The 23,329-nt window shown below is 32.4% G+C and overlaps 1 protein-coding gene across 5 annotated transcripts in view; it reads left to right on the plus strand.

Annotated features, from left to right (window-relative positions):
* LOC115441525 overlaps positions 1-23,329 on the plus strand; it is a 109,089-nt gene that overhangs the window by 50,964 nt on the left and 34,796 nt on the right. The window contains exon 1 of one of the 5 annotated variants that reach the window (XM_030166344.2): positions 2,652-2,671. The exons of the other annotated variants lie outside the window; for them this stretch is intronic. Coding sequence (XP_030022204.1) covers positions 2,667-2,671 — 5 coding nt within the window. The 5' untranslated portion in view covers positions 2,652-2,666. Of the gene's footprint in view, positions 1-2,651; positions 2,672-23,329 lie in introns of those variants that run through there. 5 annotated transcript variants of the gene reach the window in all.

Raw genomic sequence — 23,329 nt, forward strand, 5'->3', positions numbered from 1 at the left:
AATTAAAATTTTCGTTAAGTTTGCTTAAATTTTCTAATTTTTCGCGCAATTTTTTGAATTTTTTCTTTCATAAGAACCTCCTGACAATAACAAACACAACAACAAAAAAATAATGAAATCGGTCCAGCCGTTCATGCGTGATGGCATGACCAAGGCAAATAGGGATTCATTTTTGTATATATAGATAAACATAATTAAAATCGCTATGAGATCACTATAAGTACGTTATGGGGAAAACCCAAACACATAAAAATATCTTATTTAATTTTATATCGAGTAATTACATACAACAGCCGACTATAATCTGTTATAATTGAATGCCGAAACCAGTTGTTAGACAATCATCAATAACATACTTGTTAGGTTGATAAATGGCGAAACATGCAAACATATTACAATTTGCTGTTAGAGGGTATCAAAAATAGTCAGTTACTTCATAATACACATACAATAATTATTATAAATATAGAGTACTTACCTATCTATAGATAGTAAAACATTACAAACGAAGTAAGCAGCGTTGGGCGGACATTTAGCTAGATTCAAGACACTATTATTGATTGTAATTTTGATATGCGGATAGGTATGTACATTTTAGTTAATTTGAAATTTTGTCAGTATCATACTTATGACTCATCTGTGGATAAATGAAATAATGCCTACAGGAAAAAAAAACAAAAGATTAAATTATAGGCTCAAATCGTTTTTTATGACTGAATAAAAAAATGCAAAGGAACAAAAACTATTCATCCAATATCGTAACAACTGATAGACAGAACAATCGTGTTGCATCATTGCCTAGCAGAAATATTAATATACAGTCACGATTATTCAAATATAAAAGAGGTGTCATCGGTATAATAATGAACCGATGTCTAAGTATGTATATTGATAAATATATCTGCAATACAAATATATAGGTAGATACATCTCTTGTTATGAAGAAAGAAGTTAACACAATTGCTAAAGAAGTGTTACATTTTTACACGAATAATAATGTATCTGAAATCATCCTATAGAGTAAAATAAAACTAATTTTTGGATTTCATCGCGGTTTTTTATATTATAACTTTCTCCCGACGTATCAAAGACTTTGCAGCCTTATGGTGATAGGGTGGACTGAGGTGTTTGTCATCCGAAAACTCAAGTCAAAGTCGGGAGAAAATTGTAATATAAAAAACCGCGATAAAATCCACAAAATAGTTTTATTTTAATGTCTAACATTGAAAATCATTAAGCATCCTACAGAATATACTGATTAAAATCCTACGCCTGTTCTGACAACTTAATAAAATATACCAATATTGTCATCTTATTTAAAACTGATGCAATTGTAAAAATAATTTAAGATTACAGCGTTAGATTTTAATTTGCTAAATCAAAACTCTATTAAATGCTGTAACAATAATTCCCATTGTGGGAATAATGTAAATCAATGGAACAATACGTTTACTTTATGTAGGAATTTCACATGGCGATGGATACCTTTGTACTAGGATGGACATGAAAATCAGTACACCAATAGTACTTTAAAGGTAATTTCATATAATAATAAAAAATAATAATGCCTTTAATCTAAATGCCTTGGAATGCCTAGATGGCGTAGATGTATTAAAGTATCACTACAGTGCTGAGGTTGGGGGTTCAAATCCCGAACCGGACAGTGATATTATGTTTTTCTGCTCAGTATGAGCCCTGGGTCTGAAATTTGTGCCCGATATGGCGATAGGTTCGTTACCTCTCACATTATTGAACGGAATAAACACGGCGAAAAGTGAAGGCATTAGTAGCACCTCTGCCTACCCTTTCTAAAATAAAAAGCGTGAGTGTGACCATTCCTTGAATATGGATTGGTCTGATACAGTGAGCCAATACTGGATATGTACATACAATTGACAGGTTTATCCTTGAAATTATCTGCGGTGTCAAAGATTTCATCTTTCTTCGGATCAATTTATCGCTTACATGCAAAATACGTGTTTCGTAATTAATTGTTTCACATATCTAATTATAATATCAGCTGGTGTCCAGTTCGTTTGTAGACCGGTATAGCGATTGTAACCGATAAGTCGCAGCCTGTCGCTTGTAGTTGTTTTTGTGCTACAATTTTGCCATCAGATTCGGTCTAAACCGACTATAGAGGATATTATAGATAATACGCATTATGAAATAAAGTCCCCTTTTCTGTCTGTCTGTATGTTATCGATTTTTTGCAAATCTACTGAACGGATTTTTATGAAATTTGGTATGCAGATAGCTTAAGACCCTGGGAAAGTTATAAGCTACTTTCTATCCTGGGAAAGTATATTGCGGGACTTTTATCCCTCACGCGGGCGAAGCCGGGTGCCAAAGCTAGTTTTGTACAAAATTACAAGTAGCTGTGATATCATCCCTTTTGCTAGATTTTTATCTGACGACATTACTTGGGCTATGGCACTGTTGGGGAACTAAATAATAATTATTTTGTCCTCGACAAACATTTATATTATATGTGAGGTTTTTCGATTAACATTTTTATGCAAAAGGAATAGTAACAGTTTACACAAATTTATTTGCTAAATTTCCTTTTTTGTTACAGGTACGTTGAGCAAAATCATTTCAACAAGATAGATGGCATTCCATCCTATATTCTGAGAATTGGCACACACGAAGCACTAATCATCGAAATGACGTAAGTCGTTAAAAATATTCGCTGGAAGGGAACCTTTAATTTATTCGTCTGTATTTTTCTTTGTCTTTTATTATTTGGGAATGCAATCGCTTATAATAACGTTATATTGTAGTCATGTCATCTCTATGTAATAAATTTGGAAAGATTTGAAAACCTTACTATAATAATTCGTAATTTCTAATCTAATAAGTAATTTTGTGGAAGAAAACATTTGAATGAATATGTGGGCCAGTTTTATAATTGGGCCAGTTTCACAAGTTTCACGTAAATTTTTATTTGACAGTTGCGTCGGTTTAGGCCACCCATTAACAAAAACATTAGTAACGTTAACAGAGTATAATATATACAATAATTGGTAACGGTACAGTCATCGTATTAGGTAGCCAATATAGGCATATTTGGCAGCAATGATATGTGTGTGAATTTATTTGAACGGCTTACATATTTATATGACAAGCATTTATCCTTTTATAAAATTTAAAGCAAAAAAAATCCAATTCCAAATTCAATTATTTGAATATTGAAATACTTTTTCCGAGTGCAAACCTCATATCCAAGTTAATAATATTATATTTTTTATGCAATTTGAAAGCTGGAAACTAGTTTAAAGATGTAACGGGCTTGATACATGGGATCTGACGCGGACGTAAGCCACCTCCACCCACGGTGTATAAATCCGCTAAATGAAACTGTAAACAACTATAAACTCTAATAACGATTTGTTGAACTAGTTATTTGTAGTTCGTTTGGCTTTTAAGTATTTCGTAAAAAGGAACAAGCTTAGTTTATGTCTAGAACCTTACAATTATGAGAAATTATTATATTATTGAAAATTATAAAAGATTAACGTAATAGATAATTTAACGTATCCAAAGAGTCCTTATTATATTTAATAATAAAGTAACGAAACCCTTGAAGACCAACCTAATACTAAATAATGTCATGAAAAACATTAAGAAAAACCTAAGATTAAATTGTAACATATCAACTTTATATCATACAATTTATTAATAAAAGAACCAACGAAAATTAAAGTATGTTTTTGCACTATAACACAAAAAAAAACTAAAAACAAGGATGTTAGGCCTTGTTAGTAACTGGGCTTTCCTTAGTCACACTACCCTAATATTAATAAACACAAGAAAGTAGATTTTAAGCCATGTTCAAACCTTCCATCAAATCTCGATACTGGCCAGCTTAGTGTTCGAATTTTAAACCATCCACAGAGGTTTTGCCACATTCTTTGTAGCATGTACACATGATTCATACTTGGAATCACCGTAGTTTATTACGTATTTACTTAATCATTGAACTAAGATGTTGATGTAAATAATTTATTCTATAATTCTACATATAACATCAAAACAAAACTCGAACTGTCCAATTGGAGTATATTTTAATAAAAAGGTAATGAATATTAAAGAGCATTATATTATAAAAGAAGGTTTAAAAGGTATTTGCCAACTTTTACATATCATTGTATCGAAAGACAAACATACTCTCTTTCAGAAATAAATAGCACCAGTTAGTGATTGAAGATAAAGTCAAAACTAAATGAGGGTCAATACCGTGTAGTCTTTTTGCAAAAGAAATGTCGACGGAAATGAGCTCCGCTATAAGTGAGAGGTCAAATATGAAACCCAAACGTACATGTAACATTTGTTTTATATTGATGATACAAAAAACTGATTGATGGTGCGTCGTGTGCGAAAATCCGGCTGGGTTGGTTCCACCGTACCTAATATCTATTACGGCAAGCAGCCAGACTTTGTAGCCAATATATTTTAGACAAGCACAGCAAAGTAATCCCACTCCTCCTGATGATAAGTGGAGTGGGTTCCAATAGAATGTCGACTGACAAGACATGTTTATCCCTTGACAGTGCCTGCTAGAACCAGATATAAACAGGCTGATCCCAAAACGCGACACAGTTACGTGGGTCAATACGGCGGGTTTTAACACCATGTGTACGGTGGTCGCTATCCGAATATAAAGAATGTCCTATCATCAGTAATATCATATTAATGACACTGGCTACATTGCCCATTATCTTCACATAATGTCTAGTTGTCTGTACTTTTATCCCTATGCATTCTTAAAATATAATCAATGTCTGGTAACACACGTGTATCAACCACATTAATATTCACATTTCTAAAAAAATATATACAACCGTTTAACACCATCTGTCCCACAATAAAATTTAAACACGTCCGTCATTTAGTTTATGGCTATTTAAACTTAATCTATACTTATTTAATTGGTATTAAACTCGTAGATAATTGCACGGAGCGTGCTATGTCGGAGTTGTCGTGTACGAAACCGCTTATTCGTGGAGTTTTATTTCAGCACTAAAGTTAGTCTTTCTTTTTTTACCTATTGATAATTTTACTTCTAACTCTTAAAAAAATATATCATATCTTCAAAGCAAGTTAGGTGGATGTGACAGTAAGTTATACTACCACTACTATAAGTATTCGGCTCAATCTCAACCGATTTTGCCTAATACCTGAAATCCGGAACTATCCCGTTTACAAATCTAAAGACACCAAGGAAATTATAAGAAAATAAAAAAAATACAGTAATAATCATTGTTGTTAAAGTTCCTTATTTAAATTCTCAAATTTAAATTTAGAATCCCTATTATCCCTGCCACCTGGTCTAGCAAGCTCATTCTCATTAGCTAAGTCACGTAGTTATATTGACATAACTCAGCGTACGTCAGCGCCGTGAGACCGGCACATTGATGTTTGATTAACGATGCACTTGTATGATGCATTGATAATAGATAAGATATGCTAAGCTTAAATGTATGTGTGACACGTCCTTTATTACATAGTTCAAAAACATTTCCCCGAACTTCAGATACTACCAATGGAAAAAAGATAAAGAACCCGTCTTAGTCATATATTAAGATTTTTTGAACTTATAAACTGGAGGAAAATAATTTTAGAGTCTAAGATAGAACACAAAATAATAAAATCATTGGTTAATACTTATTGGTGAATTCAATCGTATGAGTGTCAAAGTTTTCAAACTTCTCATAGAAATCATGATTGTGTTTAATGATTACTAGGTACTGTTGTTTAAAAACCTTGGCATAGAATCTAGCGAAGTGGTATGTATCTATAACATTAATAATAGTCCACACCATATGCTAGTAACTTGTAAATTACCTAATCAAAGAGTGATAACCCTCTTCAGAATTAAATAAATCCTCTAAGTTTCATTACGTATACTCTATATTCTGCCGTTTCATCTTTTCATATCCCATTTGATGACTAATACAGCGTCGTTTCTCCATAAAGATTTTCTCCTTTTTTGTATCAACTGTGCCCTTGCTCTAATTCCTTATTTTTTACTGGAAGGTACAATTAATTCTTAAGCAATTTCTCACCTACTGTGAGGACCACGAAAAACTTTTTATAAAACATTCCGAGGGAGCGATGGAACGTGGGCGTTTAAATTGAGGTCAGCTACTTTTTGCCAAGACTTATTAGAATTAGACCAGCGTTTAATAAAATAATTATTAAACGTATATATTTTCGTATAATTATGTTCAAGTTGATTGCCTATAAGTACCTATTTGAGACTTCTCGTATGTTTTTGTGAAATGATTTAAAAAGAAGTAAAACATTTTCAATAACTGTGATACAGAAATATATAAAATCAGATAGTACTTAAATCAAATAGCATGTACGTGCCTTCATCACCTAGTTTCAAATCAAACAATAACCTCAAATCAATAATAAAAAACTAAACAAATTCACTTTACAAAATCAAGTTTTTTTAATGTTTATACTCATAACAATGGACTACAATTGTGATGAGAACAAGAAGCGAGCGCTTTTTAATCATCTCAACAGCAATGCTCCGAAATTCTTTTCGTATACCTACAATCGTTACCTTACTCCCCTGTAATAAAATCTAATTTTGGTTATCTGCAAATTCATGTTTTATCTGCCTACCAAGTTAATAATGCGGCGACGTCCAACTCACGATCCAAAGATCTAGTGGTCAAATTAGTTCACCAAACAGCATCGTTAACGTTGTCCATCTAGCGGTCAACCACCTCCTACCAGATCATGATCGCCTGGTAACGGGTGTTATTATTTAACCAAAAAAATGAAAAGGTGTCACGCGACTGCCACTGTTATGTTGCTGTAGTTTAGGGTCATACCTATTTGTAAGTTACTTGTTGGAATCTCACATTTGTTTGACAATCGAAATCTTCAATGATACCTATATTTTTCCAAAGTAAAAAGATAACGTCATGGAACCTAATAAAATAATAAATATTTATCATTTTAATACGTGAAACAAAAACTTTGTACTTACGCCTTTTTACAAAATTATACGGAAGAAGAAGTATGAAAGGAGAATGCCCATTTTTGTATGAAAGTTAGGCTACGCTTGCGTCTGTACAAAACCTTCACTAAACTATAGGGAATATATCCTAAATCTTATATAAATTGAAAACAATTGGATATTCGATGGGAGTTCGGAGTAATCTGAATTTTTATAACTCGGTTATTTTGAGGTTAAGTATGGACTGCAATAATGTACGGTAGAAAGTACCTACGTGCCTAATTAAGTTCAATATTGCAGTACCTACTTGATATTGCTATAAACAATTATTGGACATTCTTTTCACTTAGCTTTAATCGGCATTATAAGAAACTGATAGGTATTAACATATCTGATGAGACGAAGCTCCAATAAAACTTCTAAGATAGTATGGCGGAATATTAGTTTTTCCACTGAGCATATACTTACTATCCGACCCTTTGTGTAAGTACATATTTTTCTGACTTATGACTTATTCTATTACATGGATTAACTTAATCTTTATATTCACCTACCATTATCTCATTTCAATATGGCGTCAACACATATTGTAGAATAGATTCAGCTTAGTTTTTATGACCGGCCGCATGCCTGACGCCAACCCTCTTTGGAGGATTCCGATCCCAGGCAAGTCATGTTAGAAACATCGAGATAAAATGTTGCTTGGCCTGGAAATCGAACAGGAACCCAGCAACTAACTTCACAGCCTGATTAGGCTAATAGTTACTTATCATAGGAAAAAAAATAAAACAAGAAATACGAAATCCGATGTATATTTTTATATAGAAGTGTATTTTTGATAGAGGTATATTTTCTTGGCTTCCCAGAAAACAAACAAGAACTTGATGTAGCCACAACACGCTTATAATACTGCTGAAGTGAGTGAATGACTTCTTGCAGTGCTGGTCGGGTCATGTCATATCGTTGTTGTCTGTGAACCTCTCTATTAACTGATCTCCAGCAGGCAGCACAAACTCATTCCAGCCTTGAAACCTAAAATATAATGTAGAAGTTGAGTAAACATGTTCAGATTATTATTATTGTTAAACTGTTTTCTTTAGTTTTTGCAAGATTTTTCCCACATTGTGGGTCGGTTAATAATAATCTACATAACTTACAAAGTGGATAGCTTGTCTAAGAAATATACTTATCGTTGCTGTGGCACCGCACTGGTGCAGTTAATACACCGCCGGGATATGTCGTCTCGATTAACTGTCCTGGGTCTAGGCTCTAGACGACTTTGTGTTGCTAACTAAAAGGCTTCCGTCTCAAAGTTCGGAACACACTATACACCTTGTTTCTTAACAGTGAATTTCTCGACTCAACTTTAAAATACATAAGAATAACACTCTGATCTTGAGTAAAATATTTTAATAATGAAATGTTTTCATTCAAACAAATCTAAAGTGTCAAATTGTCATTCATTTCAGTTGCCAGTGTAATAAAAATCAGTACCCATATATTCATTTAATTAAAAATAAAGTCCCGGCATGTTTAAGCTGACTTTAGTATTTCTGTCAATGCAAGTAAAAGTCGCCATTTGTTTGTTTTTAGAAGGATTAATATTTTATCTTTTTTACCAGCTATTTGGAGTTTGGTCATAATTATTAAGTAAAATATTTTTTTTTATAACAATGTTTTTGTTTAATTAATAATATATTTAATCCATATATTTTAGATTCAAGTACAAGCACATTTATTGTGCATATTAACTTTTTTTATTCCATTTAAAAGAGGAATTTGTTATATATTGGTATCAATTCGCCATATTGGCAGAAACTTATCCGGTGTTTGATTTGCAACAATTAAACAACTTTTTTTTTCATATCTTTAAAACCCCTATTTGCTTAAGACTGAAATAAATACAAATGAAGTAATAATTAAAATTATGATTTTACATGGTTATTTGATTAAGACGCATGACTGACGCAAAGATAGCCTGGTTTTGGGCATTGTCCTTTGGTACAGTTATAGTTTATATGAAGAATTAGTGCAGAAAAGTAATATTCGTATATGTAACACATTAAATTTAATTCAAAACATAACCAAAATGTCTAACCTATATATTAATCCGTGAAGAAAAAACATTGTGCCCCCTTTAAGCATATTGCGCGCACGGACGAGTGTGAGTTTTAGTATAATTAAATATCATGTGAAAAAGAGCAGATATATAAACATTATGTATATGTGTTACAAATGTATTATACTAGTAATAACAACAAAGCCCTGGCCGTGACCTAAAAACATTACTATCTTCGTTGTCTTTGATACATTCAAGACAACACCATTGTTAATTGAAAGAGACGAACCAGCGTAATCAAATTATTGTTAACTTGCTTCAGTTTAAGAACTTTCTAAGATTATTCCGACGTAATGACGATTCAATTACGGTAATTTGTTGAATTATAACGTAAGAACGTAACGGATGCTCGGATTATAATATTAAAGTGTTGTGAAGTTAGTTTTATAGTCTTACCGTTGATTTGAGATCTCTCGATACGCTTGTACGTCTCTGCGATAAGGCTCAGCGGGACGTGACCTTATTTAAAATCGAAGCAATTATTTGTAAAGTAATAATTAACTAGGTCTAATTATCTACCTATATTAGAAAGCGTACCGTCAATAATATACACGTTATATCGTAATATTTTGGTAAGGATCATAATTTTGCAGTAACAAAATATATTACGTATAGTTTTAGATATGAATAATAAATTATAACATAATCTTAAAGTTGTTCCCTAATACTAAAAGCAATTACATATTATGTGATAGTAATGCATAACCACTTGCAGATGTAAAGTGTCTTGAGAAAGAAATCACTCCGGAGAGCATATAAAAATTTGGAAGCGTAACGCATCAATGACTTGGTCATTTAATTTTCTTCTAGCTTTCGTTTAGCTCAAGTTTCTTGTAGTGATTGTGTTCATTCTAAAATAATATAGGTAGGTACGCATAATTTTAACTCAATATTCGGTCACATAAATATCTTCTTTTATACAAAGTTGTGCATCTAAATTTGAATGACCTATCTTGACTACCTTTTTTATTGCCTAAGTAGGCAAACGAACATGTGGTCCGCCTGTTGGTAAGCGCCATCCGCTGCCCAAGAACTTATGCAATGCTAGAACCACAGCAATGCTGTTGTGTATGGGTCATAATGCACGAGGAACAACGATACAGAGTTCATTCCATAGTTTGCACTAAAATAATCTGCCGTTGTACTTGGCGACTGAACTGTCGATGCGATCAGTAATCGTGGCTACGGCATCACGATAGAACTGCTTAATAGGTAATCATCATCATCGGCCCGTTGCAGTCGACTGCTGGACATATACCTATCCCAAGGTGCGCCACAGAGCCCGGTCTGCATTAATAAGCAATATCTATTATTATTTGTAATTAATTTCATTACAATTTGAATATTTTATTAATTATAAATCTCACCCAAGCCTACAATTTGAACTGACATTTCATGGCTATAAATCACTGGAACAGACACATTCGCGGGACACTTCGTTTTCCTAGCACGACAGATCGCAGGCCAAAACCGGCCTCTACCCACGGCGTTACTACCATAATAATCAACAGATTTTTAACTAGTTCTTGGTTTTTTTCTTCAATGTGTATAACTATTTTATTTAAAACTTTGCTTTAATATTTTGGTAGCTTTTTTCTTAAAAATAACAATGCTTGTTTGAGATATTAAGGGTTGTAGAAAAAATATGCTCCGTGTGCTCTGTTTTTAATTTAATATATACACGTTAACGAGAACAAACATTATAAAACACAAACTTCTTACTCAAATCATAATTTATTCGCTCTCGCAATTACCATCACTGTAATGGAAAGTGTTAAATACTCGCAAAAAATATCCGCGTTCATTCTAATTAGACATGAGTCAATTGATTCATTCAAATTAAATTAATTGTACGTCGAAAACCTCAGTTTCAGTCTCGGCATTGAAGAACAACAGTGTTAACAATAAATCGGATTGAAAATGGTCGTAGAACAATGACTACAGATACGATTCCTTGATTCAACCTTCCAGATTTAATTCCATACTGACGCCTACAGAAGTGTCTAGTATAATATTTATTGTGCATTTTCCTTTAATGAATGGATTTATAAACATTAAAAATGTTTTATGATGCTTTTTTTATTGTATTAATTCTGTACAGTGTTATTGACAAAACACATTTGCGTTAGCAAAAATTTCCCGAACCCAAAATCTTTCTTCGAGGCCTTAAATTAAATTTAAAAAAATAAAATGCTAATTCTGCCATATGTTAGTTATGCAAATGCACTTTATAGCCATTTGATTGAAATGTATTAAAAAAAACGTTTTTCTCACGTTGTGTATTTTAGTATTTAATTATATTTAATGGTCAAAGATTACAAGAATTGTAGTTTACAGATTTATAGATAAGGTTTCGTTTCCTATCCCTCACTTCCAACATTTATCTTAGATACTCAGGGCACCACTCTGAAACCTCCTTCGTCTTATATTTTTTTCTCACCAAATGTCTATCCACCTCCAATGTAATTCCGCAAAACTTCTTTCAATATCAATTAAAAGGTTAATATCAGCCTTCCATTCTTATCATGTCAACGGCTTTGCTTTTCAATATTTGAAATATTTATTTTATTTCTACATAAAGTGACCGTGTCATTTCTATTACATTTCCTGCCAACAACATATACTATGCCAACTTCCTTAGATTCATTTGTTTATTCATTTAAATTCTCTCGAAGGAAATGTCTTTCAATACAGTATGTAACATAAAGCGCTTTTGCATGTACGATTACCGTGGACAAGGAAACAGCTAAACTCAAGTGTGGGAATGTTTGACAAAGAGCCATTGTTTTGAACATTTAGTACTGGAGGTCGCTGTGATCTGAAATGTTCTCAGTACCCTGTGTAGCACCATAACATTTGTATTGGACAGTATTTTAATCAGATTGTATTCAATTTTATATGTTCCTTGTATTCCTAAACTGCACTGGCTCCACCTAGATTACTATTGGTATAGTCCAACAGGACAACTGCGATCAATCAGCTACAAACGCTGATTTTTGTTATATTTGGAACTGAAAACTTACTTTATCATCAGTTTTCATCGAAATCTCGTTTAATGCGAGTCATAAAATTATAATGGATTCCATTATCTAATTTTTCAGTGCTAGTGATAGGTTATAGTTTGCTAGTACTTAGGTTCGATTGCCGAATTTTAGTTTAAGTAATACGGTTTGTCCATGATTATTGACTTTAGCCATGCATTGGGCTTAAGTATGTGAAATAAACAAAATCCTTAATTCTCCTTCTTAATAAATAGGTAAAAAACAGCTCCAATTTTACGAATCAATTGAAACGCTGTGAAAAACAAAAACAATAGGAATAAAAGGCAGCATAAAGTATTTACGTCACTCTCCAATCGCTTTTCAATATGAAAACACAAGAACGTGTTTTTAACTACCAATACATAGAACGTTAACAATAAACTATCACATCGTAATTGAATACAAAACATCTTCCCTTATAAATATGAATGAATGTGTTCACTATTATCAATTGAGATCATCTAAATTATGCCGTTAGACGCTTTATGATGTTTTTTTCTCGGAAATAACTTTGTAAACCCTACATACTACACCTGATGAAAAAGACTGACCCGAACAAAGTTATTCTTCAGAGAGTATTTTATTAGAAGCGACGTTATTCTGAACGAAAAAAAACAAACGACAAAAATATGTGGAGGTTTTAATAAAACTGTTGGACATAGATTGCAAATATCATTTTGTATTTCAATCCCGTATTATACGCCTACATGACTAATTAAGCGACTCCATTATAATTATACGCCTCTATTGCAAAATCTGCGTTGCGCTATGCTTTGGCACCTTAAAGATTATGCACACAATATTTCTTTAAAAATAAGGCAATGAGGGGAAATTAAAATAACTATTTAGGTATATATTTTTTAACATAAAAAAGAAAACAATACACTATACAGAGACGAAATAAAAACACATCCATTGCTTCTTGTGAATGGAAAACAAATCTATACAAAATAACATAATTTTGCTGTAAATATGACTAATTAAGATTTATACGTCGAAAACACATTAGGATAACCTATATCTTATATTGGAAAACATGAAGCTATAACTACAGTTGATACTATCAATTAAATTCTATCACCATGTTCAAAAGAATTCCCATACAAGCATTGTCAAGGCAATACGTTATTTCGCAAGTGTTAGCGTTTTGTATCGCCAATTTACAATGAATCAATAACAAAGGCGAGGTGTTATGACTTCGCCGTCCACGATCGAACGAAGCACCCATTGTGCAGTTACTGTGAAATGAAACTAGTGGTGGCATTGTTCACGATACTGCGCTAAATTTAATGGTGGGCTGTTCGTATAGTTATAGCGTGATGTTGGAAAATGTTACGATTGAAAACATTGTTTAAATATGTCGCAAATTAAAATAACACACCCCTAAGGATTACGTCTCTATTTTCTAACGTGATTTCTTTTACGAATTAAAATAAAACGAAGCATCGATAATTCTATATTTTAGTTCAGGACAGATTAGTTATGTGATAATTATCAAGTAATTATTAATTTATAGTAACAGTTTAATCATGAAAATTGTTTAGAAAACAATTTAACAAGGCATCGTTAGTCATAAAATATGATTCCTTTTTTTCATTATTTTCAAATGTTACCCTTTACTAATAACCGTATGTTCATACGATGTTCAAGCGCCGTTAAACATAACAACGATCCATGAGAAACTTATTCGTAGTGATGCGCCAAACTGATAATAACAATTTTATCGATAAATATGTTGCACACTTGAGGAATTTCTGACCTCCATTACTTAAATTATTGCACTTGTTGCAATTTTGGGTCTATCGCAATATTTAGTACAATTTAACTCACTTTCATACTTCAAAGTTTATAAAAAACATTTTGTTGTGTTTTCCTCCGGCTGTTGTACCCATGACCCTAAAATATTTCACACCACAAATTCATTAAAAATTTAACAATGAAGCGGAAATAAACTATCACTTGAATGACTTACAACATTTTCTAAATTATGGAAGATTAAAATAGCAAAACCAGTGATGATGAAAAGGTTAAAATAAGTCGTAGTTTCAACATCAACGCGTGACAAATTAGGTAATCTAATTAATTAATAGTAAAATAGATAGGCCTTGAAAATTTCATCGTTTGTATTGTTTAACACATTTTTCATGCTCTGTCAACGTCATCAAGGAACTTGTCATACTTAGTTGGCATCTATTCATCCAAGCCAAATTACACTTTCGCTCTTACCAATTCATATTTCACAGACAATTATCAACTTTATCGAATCGACATAAGCATTGTGACATTCGTACCTCAATTATGTCCACTCGCCATGACGATCGATACTTCATAATTATCGATAGAAAGTTAAAATTGTCGCATCACCACACATGTTTTTAATATTCAATACGTACGAGCGTACTAACGTGCTATGTTCTTGTTAATAATTTATTATTAATGTTTGTAGTTGAATGCAAAACTTAATTGGCATATGAAGTGTTGGTGTTCATGTATTATTATAATCAATTTTGATTATTGCAATATAATTAATTGGTTAATTAATATTTAACACTGAAAGCGATAGGGTGAACTTGTAATACTTGTCATATATTTTATGGTATCTGTATTAACATGATTTATATTACCATTGTTATATTCTTATATCATAGGTTTAAGGAAAAGCTTGTAAGACTTATCTGACGTAATAGGAATTACAAAAAAAAACGCTATTTTAGTCTCGAAATAAAGTTTATAGATTACGTATAATCACTTAATTCCCGGTAAAAATAATATAAACTAAATAATACGCTCGTTAAACTTAATACCATGTTGTTGTTACTAACATAGTCCGATAAATAGCTAAAAATAAAGGTATTACAAAATATGTACCAACACGATAAATTAATTGAAAAGATATTATAACTGACACTTAACTAACGAACACTTTTACTAACAACGTTCAAGAGTCAAGTTTGCGCCAATAAGTTCGTGAATCCGCCTCATCATCTCAATGAAAGTTAGACGCTTTTGTATTGGACAGGAAGCACAAGTCATTTTATCTTTACTTTCTAAAAATTTCTTTATAATTACGCAGTTAGAGTACTTTACATTTTTGATGTTAATTAGATTTGGAAGGGTTTGGGACTGTTTAAAAATTATTAATTTTAGTAAATATTCCCTAACCTGGTACTGCGAACACGTTGTTCCAGTTATAACATGAAGTTGCAATAAATTATCTATATGTTAATACACTAAAGGCACTTTAACGCACTTTGTAGGCGGTAGTTACCTTACCATTGTCAAAGGAGAAACTTGAAAGAAAGGTTTTTATTGTTGGAACAAACAATTACGGGATTCATATTTAAAAATGTTACAAAAATATATTATACTGTGCCAAAAATATATTTCCTTTAACGGTGAAGGAAAATATCGTGAGGAATCTTATATACTTAAGAAATTCTCTATAAGAATTTTGAGAGTGTATGAATTCGACCAATCCGCACTAGGCCAACATAGTGAACTATAGTCTAAACTCTCTCAGCAGTAAAGGATGCCCTTGGCCATCAGTGGGGCAGTATACAATACAGAGGTGATATTATTTATTTATAACAATGCGAACCCTCCCTCATTCAGATCCTTAGTGCAATACAGCCTAACCAATACTGCAACGCTGACTTTCAATGAGCGACAAAGTAACATACCGGCATTAACTTACTTGTGTCATCATTCAATATTTACTTAATATTATAATTTAAAAACGTTACCATACTTAATATTGCAGTTTTATTCTAAAGAAATTTCCATGTTAAATAAAAGTGTACCGTTAATTTCTAGCTCTAATGAAAAACTCATCAAAACAGTCGTATTTTAAAACATACTTGAGTGCAAACTTTAAGGAGCCATAAAGTCTTAAGATGTTAATATCAGACTTTATGTACCATTTGACTCTTCGTTTAGAAAATTATCTTAATAGTTCTTATTTAAGAACTACTTCTTATAAATAAACATTAATGAATGCCTCGGTAGTATTATACCGCCGTATGACACCCCTCTGAGGTTCGGGGTTCAAATCCCGGCTCGGGAAGTGATATTTGAATTTTTCTGCTCAGTATCAGCTCGGAGTTTCGTAATTGTTCGTGCCTGAAACGGCGATAGGCTCACTCCTTACTACATGATGGGACGAAACAGTTTCAGTTATTATTGGCCGTGCAGTGGTCGGAATACGACAGTCGAACTATACTATATTTGTGACACATAAATTATTTTTTTCTGCTTTCCTTCTCTAGATAGACTTTAATCATGTCACACTTGTCCGTACACGCAATCTCCTGAATAGTAGTACAAAGATTTTTCTTCACGTATTAATATATAAACTACCACATGATCGCGGCTCGGCTCATGTAATCGATCTTTCCAGGCATAAAATTCCCAAAATACAACTCCGGAATAAAAAGTAGTTTATGATATATCAATTAAGGAGCCATCACCAATAAGCTTTACTACAAGGCAATACTACAAGACTTATCACAATGTTATCCATTATATCTCATATCCATACATTTTTTGGTTTTCTACAGGCGTTAACAACTGTAGAAAGCCATCTTGACTGACTTCAGGACATGGTCTACCTGTATGCCAAATTTTATCCATATCCGCCCAGCAGTTTCTGTTTTGTTACAGACTCCATAAACGTTCACATTTATTAGTAAGATAGCAAGTTCACCAATTAAGTCAATAAATCATAAAACTATAATAATCACCCTCGCATTCCACGCAACATCACGATCTTCATAGTTTTTACAAACATCATCGATATCATTAACACACTTTATCGACATTTATCCCTAATCGACAAAAAATTGCATCGATAAAGTGTCATTATCTGATTGTTCAAGTGCAACATTGTCTTAAATCACAACACCAGTTCATTGATCTTTATCAGGCTTACTTATAAATTTGTTTTAGCGTTAAAAGGTGGTTAAGAATTGCTTAAATAGCTGTCAAAAACATCACCGGTTCCTATAAACCTTATTAAAATGGCCGGTGTTGACTTACAACTGATCGAGTAAATTTGTATTTTAACTAAGCATAGTGAAATTTTTATCAGTAAGACTGTAGGTATATGTGAAACATTTTGACTAAGTTAGTGCTTGTTATAAATACAAGAAAAAATCCAATCGTCAAGCAATTTAAATTATTTTGAATGATTTGGAATAATTAAAATCTATTATAAAGGATCTTAAGAGAGAGCTCGTTTTATTTTAAAAATAATGATAGATGCAGCAACTATCCGCGTGTCCAAGTTGCCGATAAAAACCAACATTCATCAATCTTTCCAGGACATATTTATAAACATCGAGTAATAAAAAATACTTGATAGAAAACTGTTTAACATAAACGCCGGCGCCCAGCGGTTAGGAATGACGCGCCGGCCTGCTTAGCACCTTACATCGATTTATCACACTCCGTATTTCATAGGCGCTTATGAGTTAACGGTATTGCACGATATAAATGAGTCAGCATATGGATTTTGGAATTACAATTTGATTGGAAAATTTAATGTTGAGTTAAGTATATTGAATACTGTACACAATTTGCCTCTAAGGCTGAAGTTTCAAGGAGGTTTACATCCAAAAATGGTGAGTTTCAATTATTTTGACGCAACACGTTTGTTACAATAAAGGTTAAACCATTTTAATATGTGACTTGTGAGACAACTTCTATCTTATAAGTTATGCGTCCTACACACTTAATTGCAAAAATAAAATATACATATCATATTATATACCGCAAAAAATTCTATCACCTTATATCAGACACAAACCAAAAACTTTATTTCGTATAAAATACCTCAATTTGTGAGACAGCTACCCTCTACAACTTATACAAGTTAAGCGTCCCAAACATTCAATTACAAAAATACAATATACATAATATCTTATTATATACCGCAAAAATTCTATCATCTTATATCAGATATAAACCAAAAACACTATTTGATTTTCATAAAATATCTCAATATTTATTGAAAAACCCACGCATTGCCCGCTATATTCATGATAAATGATAAATTGTATTATCGCATATGGTCCCACTTCAATTGTAGATGTAATAGATAAGACATTACCGGTTCCTTAAGCGGCATAAAAAATAGATGCTAAGCTAGATTATCCAGTTTCATGCCACGGGCTGGCGTATGCGATCTTGATAAGTTTTTCGTGGTTGTACAACATACTTGAGATTAAAATATACAATTTTATTGTGTTTTAGTTTATAACAATACAGTTGTATGGTTATAAATGGTGTACACAATTTGTCTCCTTAGGCTAAAGTTTCAAGGAGATTTACATCCAAAAAGGTGAGTTTCAATTAATTTGACACAATACGTTTGTTACAATAAAGGTTACAGGAACTACAAATATTCACTTGAACTCATTTAAAACCAGTCGTAAATGACTTTTAAAAACCTAACAAGGAGTTCTTATTCGAGTTCAAGCAGTTGTAAATGTGTAATTCAGAAACGATGATATTCTAAGAACATTTTCTAGATCCATCGCGAATTCTACTAGTTGAAATAAATTTAGATACTTATCCGACTAGTTTACATGTTGACGCATGAATCGAGGTTTCATACAGAATAATGTAAAAAAACACATTGAAACTCCCGATGTAACGTCTGATTGCACCGATGTACCGGTTATAATGAACATAAATTTCTAGTTTCCGCCATAAAGATTAGTATCTCTAACAAAAAGTCCACAATGATAACTTGTCCCTTGTTTCTATTTTTGTTAGAATGGCTACTTCATTGTTAACATTGTAGGAGCATTATATAGCGATATTATCTTCTATTCAAGTAGGTCCTGAGGCTCCCTTTAGATATGATGATGTCCAGGTTAACGAAGCTTCAAACTGAGGCTTGCGGTTTTATAGAGCTTCGGTTGAATTTGTCGAGTTGCTATATCGTCACTTTTCTTTACAGCATTATTGGGCCTCGTTTGACTGGGTATACTATTTCCTCGAAGAAACGTAGAGTGATAGTTTATTACTAGGTTTAGTACTATCAATCAGATTACCAACGCACTAAGAAATCCTTTTCCCAAAGAACAATTCTTCCTTCAAATGGTGAAGCACACAAAACTCCTGCTAAGGAGAAAAACTCCTACTACAAACTCCTACACACATACTAATGTGTGTTCATGGAAGGTGACTGACGAGTGACACCCAGCTCTATTTTCAGCTACAAAACAAACGTCGATATTAAAGTACTTATGATAATTGCATGTAAAGCCTTACGCCAATGATGTACGTATCTCGAGAAAAGCTCGCGACCACTACATAACGCGTCCGTGCTAACAGCGTATAGCCGTCGCAGACTAAACAGAAAACTGCCCAATCATACTTTTAATTTTATTAAAATGCTTATGCCGAAATTTTATTGAATAATTATTAATTAATCATAGTTGTGATATAGTTTGTCGTCAGATCTACACGGACTCTAACAATTTCGGTATGCACACCGCACGTCTTATGTACTTTCGCTAATCAATAACACAAGGGTGCTGTTACTAATATACTTCAACACCCACCAGACTGTAATCTTGTTCTAGAAGTTTCAGGTCGTTTCCAGCTTATCATAGTTCAGTAACTATTACAAATATGTATAGTCAGTAATAAAAGTAACTGAACAAAAACAAAATGCCAAATCGCCTTTAAACCTCTGCGTCCTAACAAATATCCTTTTTTCTGCACTAATGTTAAATTCAAAGAGGTTACGTTACGATAAAGAAAACAATTACTGCGATTGAAGTTTATGTGTAAAAGAGTTTTAAAGTTCTTGAATTTGTTCATCTACTTTCATGCCTGACTATATAATGTACTAGTAGCACACAAAATATATACCCAATCTATATAACTGTATCAGTAGATAAATAGCAGATATGTTTCTCACTCCGCACTTGTTCCTACCACAGTATTAATCTGCAGCACTCGGAATCTCATTTATTTTCAGAGGGGCAGTATAATGGATACGATTTAACTTATGAATAGGCCCACTTCATAATTTATAATCAGATAGCTGTTGCACGTTGATACAGCCTATGATAAATACTCTTACATCGTAGACATACTGTCGTGTAAGAGATTCCTAATAGTATTTGTAGCTTTGTTCAGGAAATTTATATCTTGGCATGTACTAAACATTATTATTTTAGAATGACACGTGAATTTGTGTAAAAATATATCTTACTTCTTACTGTGTTACTAATATTATAAATGAGAATGTTTGTCAAGATGTTTAGATGTTTGTTAAAAATAAAAGCAGGTAAATTTTAACGGATTTGGATGTAATTTGGTACACAGGTAAACCATGTCCTGGATTAACATATAGGCTAGGTTTTATCGTGGTAATTTCACATCTAGTTATGATAAAACTACACTATTTTCTAAAACTTAAAATAAAATGTCTAACAAAGTTTATAATTTTCAAATTGTTATATTTATTCCAACAAGTCTTACAGTGAATATTATATTATTTCTATAATGAAAAACCTTACATACAGAAATAAAAAAACTTGTTTCTACGTTATCAGAGTATGGAATGAATCGCATTATTTGTGTACAAAGTGCGTACCCTTGATATATACCTAATATAATATAGGAAAAAAACAAAATAATTCAGAACTCTCCGCTCGACAATGATCGTATAATCAACAACTTATTAAATCATTATATTCAATCAGTTACAGCATGTATCGATACTATTAATACACATTTTATTAGCTCCGTTCCGATGAATGGGAAGCAAAAAACATATTTTTGTGAGTCTTTAATTCGACATCGAACGATGAACTACCTCAATGATTGTGTAACGGAATAATTCAGGGTTGCTACAGGAATATCATTTAGATTATATTGAATACCGATATTGCTTGTTCCATGACTAGAATATGCTTTTTGTCGAGAGAAAAAATATCTAATCAAACTTAAAAAGGAAAGAAGTAAAAATGACCTCAACGTCATATAAAACTAACTTATTTTAACAAATAATTCTCTAAAGCAATTTCTTTGAAATTACCAATACTCATGATACTCTTATACGACTCAAGAAAAATCCTTGAATATTTTACAAAGAATTCACGCGTATTTTTAAAAGCACCGCATTCTAGACATTTCTTTATTCCTTAACAAAACAGTCGCAAAGGAAGTGCACATCAAACGTAACAAGGGCCCAACAGGACGCGGTCCATGAGGGAATAAAATGTAGGTTCCTCAGGAACCGGTCTTGTGACAACGCAGTGCATTTCCGCCGCCCAGTCACTGTCCTGTCGCATTCATGCCATTCCTAATGCTGGCTTACATGGTTAGATTCTATTGACATTAGAAATCATATTTTTTTACATTTATAAATTGTAACCAGAGAGAGAAGAATCCTGTTTATATTTCATGCTAATTACTTTGTATAAATTATGAAAATCTATTTCTTTTTTCATTAACATTCACAATCACGCCTTTTATCCACGAAAGGATAGGCAGAGGTGCAACAAGTGCATCCACTTTACCCGGTGCGTATTCCGCCCCATAATAGGGCACTAATTAAAGACTCCATCACTAAGTAGAAAAACCCAATATCGCTTTACACGACAAGACGATCAAACCCAAGATGTCAACACTACAGTCCTACCGTAAAACAACTACGCCACGAAGGCAGTCAGTAATTAAGATAAAAATTGTACATATATATTTATTTATTTTAGGAAGATTTACAGACAAAATCTGTAGAAATTAAACACAAAATATAGTCATATTCTAATTACAAATCTCCGTCAATGAATTTATTGTAACCAAAATATTACGCCATTTTGGGGGAATGGAAACTCGGTCTACTTTAAGATATATACAATCAAAGCATTGAGCACAATATCATTGCCATACATCTTATTATCTCTATCGTAGCTCAAAATAGTCGTGATCCTAACAGTTTAAGCTAACACCGCCCTTATCTAGCCTACAGTTGAAATATAGAGCCATTTATGGCGCCAGGCGCATTGCAATTCTATAGTTGATGGATCAATTTATTGATTCCGTGTATCGATAAATATCGATAAGGATTGACGACTGTCGATACTTGTCCGAGAGATTTAGTTGCTTATTTGCTCGTGTCACTTACCATAAAGTATTATAAAGTCATCTGTCTAGTATCTGTAGTGATGTATAGAATTCTCTGATGTCGATTTTATCTGTTTCTTTATGGTGTTTCCTACTCTTTATATAAATAAATGTTTGTAGATTTTATAGAAAACTATTAATATATAATATCTATTTTTTTCTTAAGACTTACAAAATTAACACTTGGTTGTGAAAAACAATATAAATATTTTCAACCTTTGTCACCTTTATGCCGGAGTTTTTAGTACTAATGATTTATAGCGTTGACGTTATTAAGCCAAGCTAATATTATCACCATAAGGACGTATCCAAAATACTTTAATTAAGTGACCGTATTTGCCAATCAAAACATTATTTCAGATAAAAGTCGCATACATTTTTAAGTTCGAATTATTCTCAAATGATATTATGATAATTAAATTTTTAAACCCCTCGAGTCATGCCCGAAGCTCGCAATTTCGATGAATATTATCAAGACTGAGTGAGAGAATACAGAAGCCATTGATTATCCTATCCTTCATAACATTGCGAGGGCTGGCAAATTATTTTAATTGAATAGTATTAACACTAGAATTTTACTATTTTCTACAATATGGTTCGGACCGGTGGTCATTTTTTTATTCTATCTGGAAGTTTATTCATTCAAAATTCTAAGAAATGCATAAGGTATACCAAGTCACTTACATAAGAGGTGAGGGACACCTAACTAAACATATACCAATAAAAAAATAAATATAAATAAAAGTTTTTGTGCAAGTCATCAATCACAGCACGAAGTAACTGTAGGTTTAAACAGCTGGTCGTTCCTGAAACACGATGCATTGATATCGATTACCTCGTGAGGTTCCCGCCATCCGTTAGTCTCTGTTAAATAAAATAAATAAATAAAATGTTTTATTCATCACGAAGACGAACATAGTTGCACTTATCATAAGTCAAGGTAGAGAATATTTCATTATTATTTAAATAAAGTCGCTTATATATGTAACTGTGTCGTTTATATAATTTTCAGAAAAATGCCCAAATATAACTTATTTAATAATG

The sequence above is a fragment of the Manduca sexta genome, chromosome 12 (genome assembly GCF_014839805.1).
Source record: "Manduca sexta isolate Smith_Timp_Sample1 chromosome 12, JHU_Msex_v1.0, whole genome shotgun sequence".
NCBI lineage: Eukaryota > Metazoa > Arthropoda > Insecta > Lepidoptera > Sphingidae > Manduca > Manduca sexta.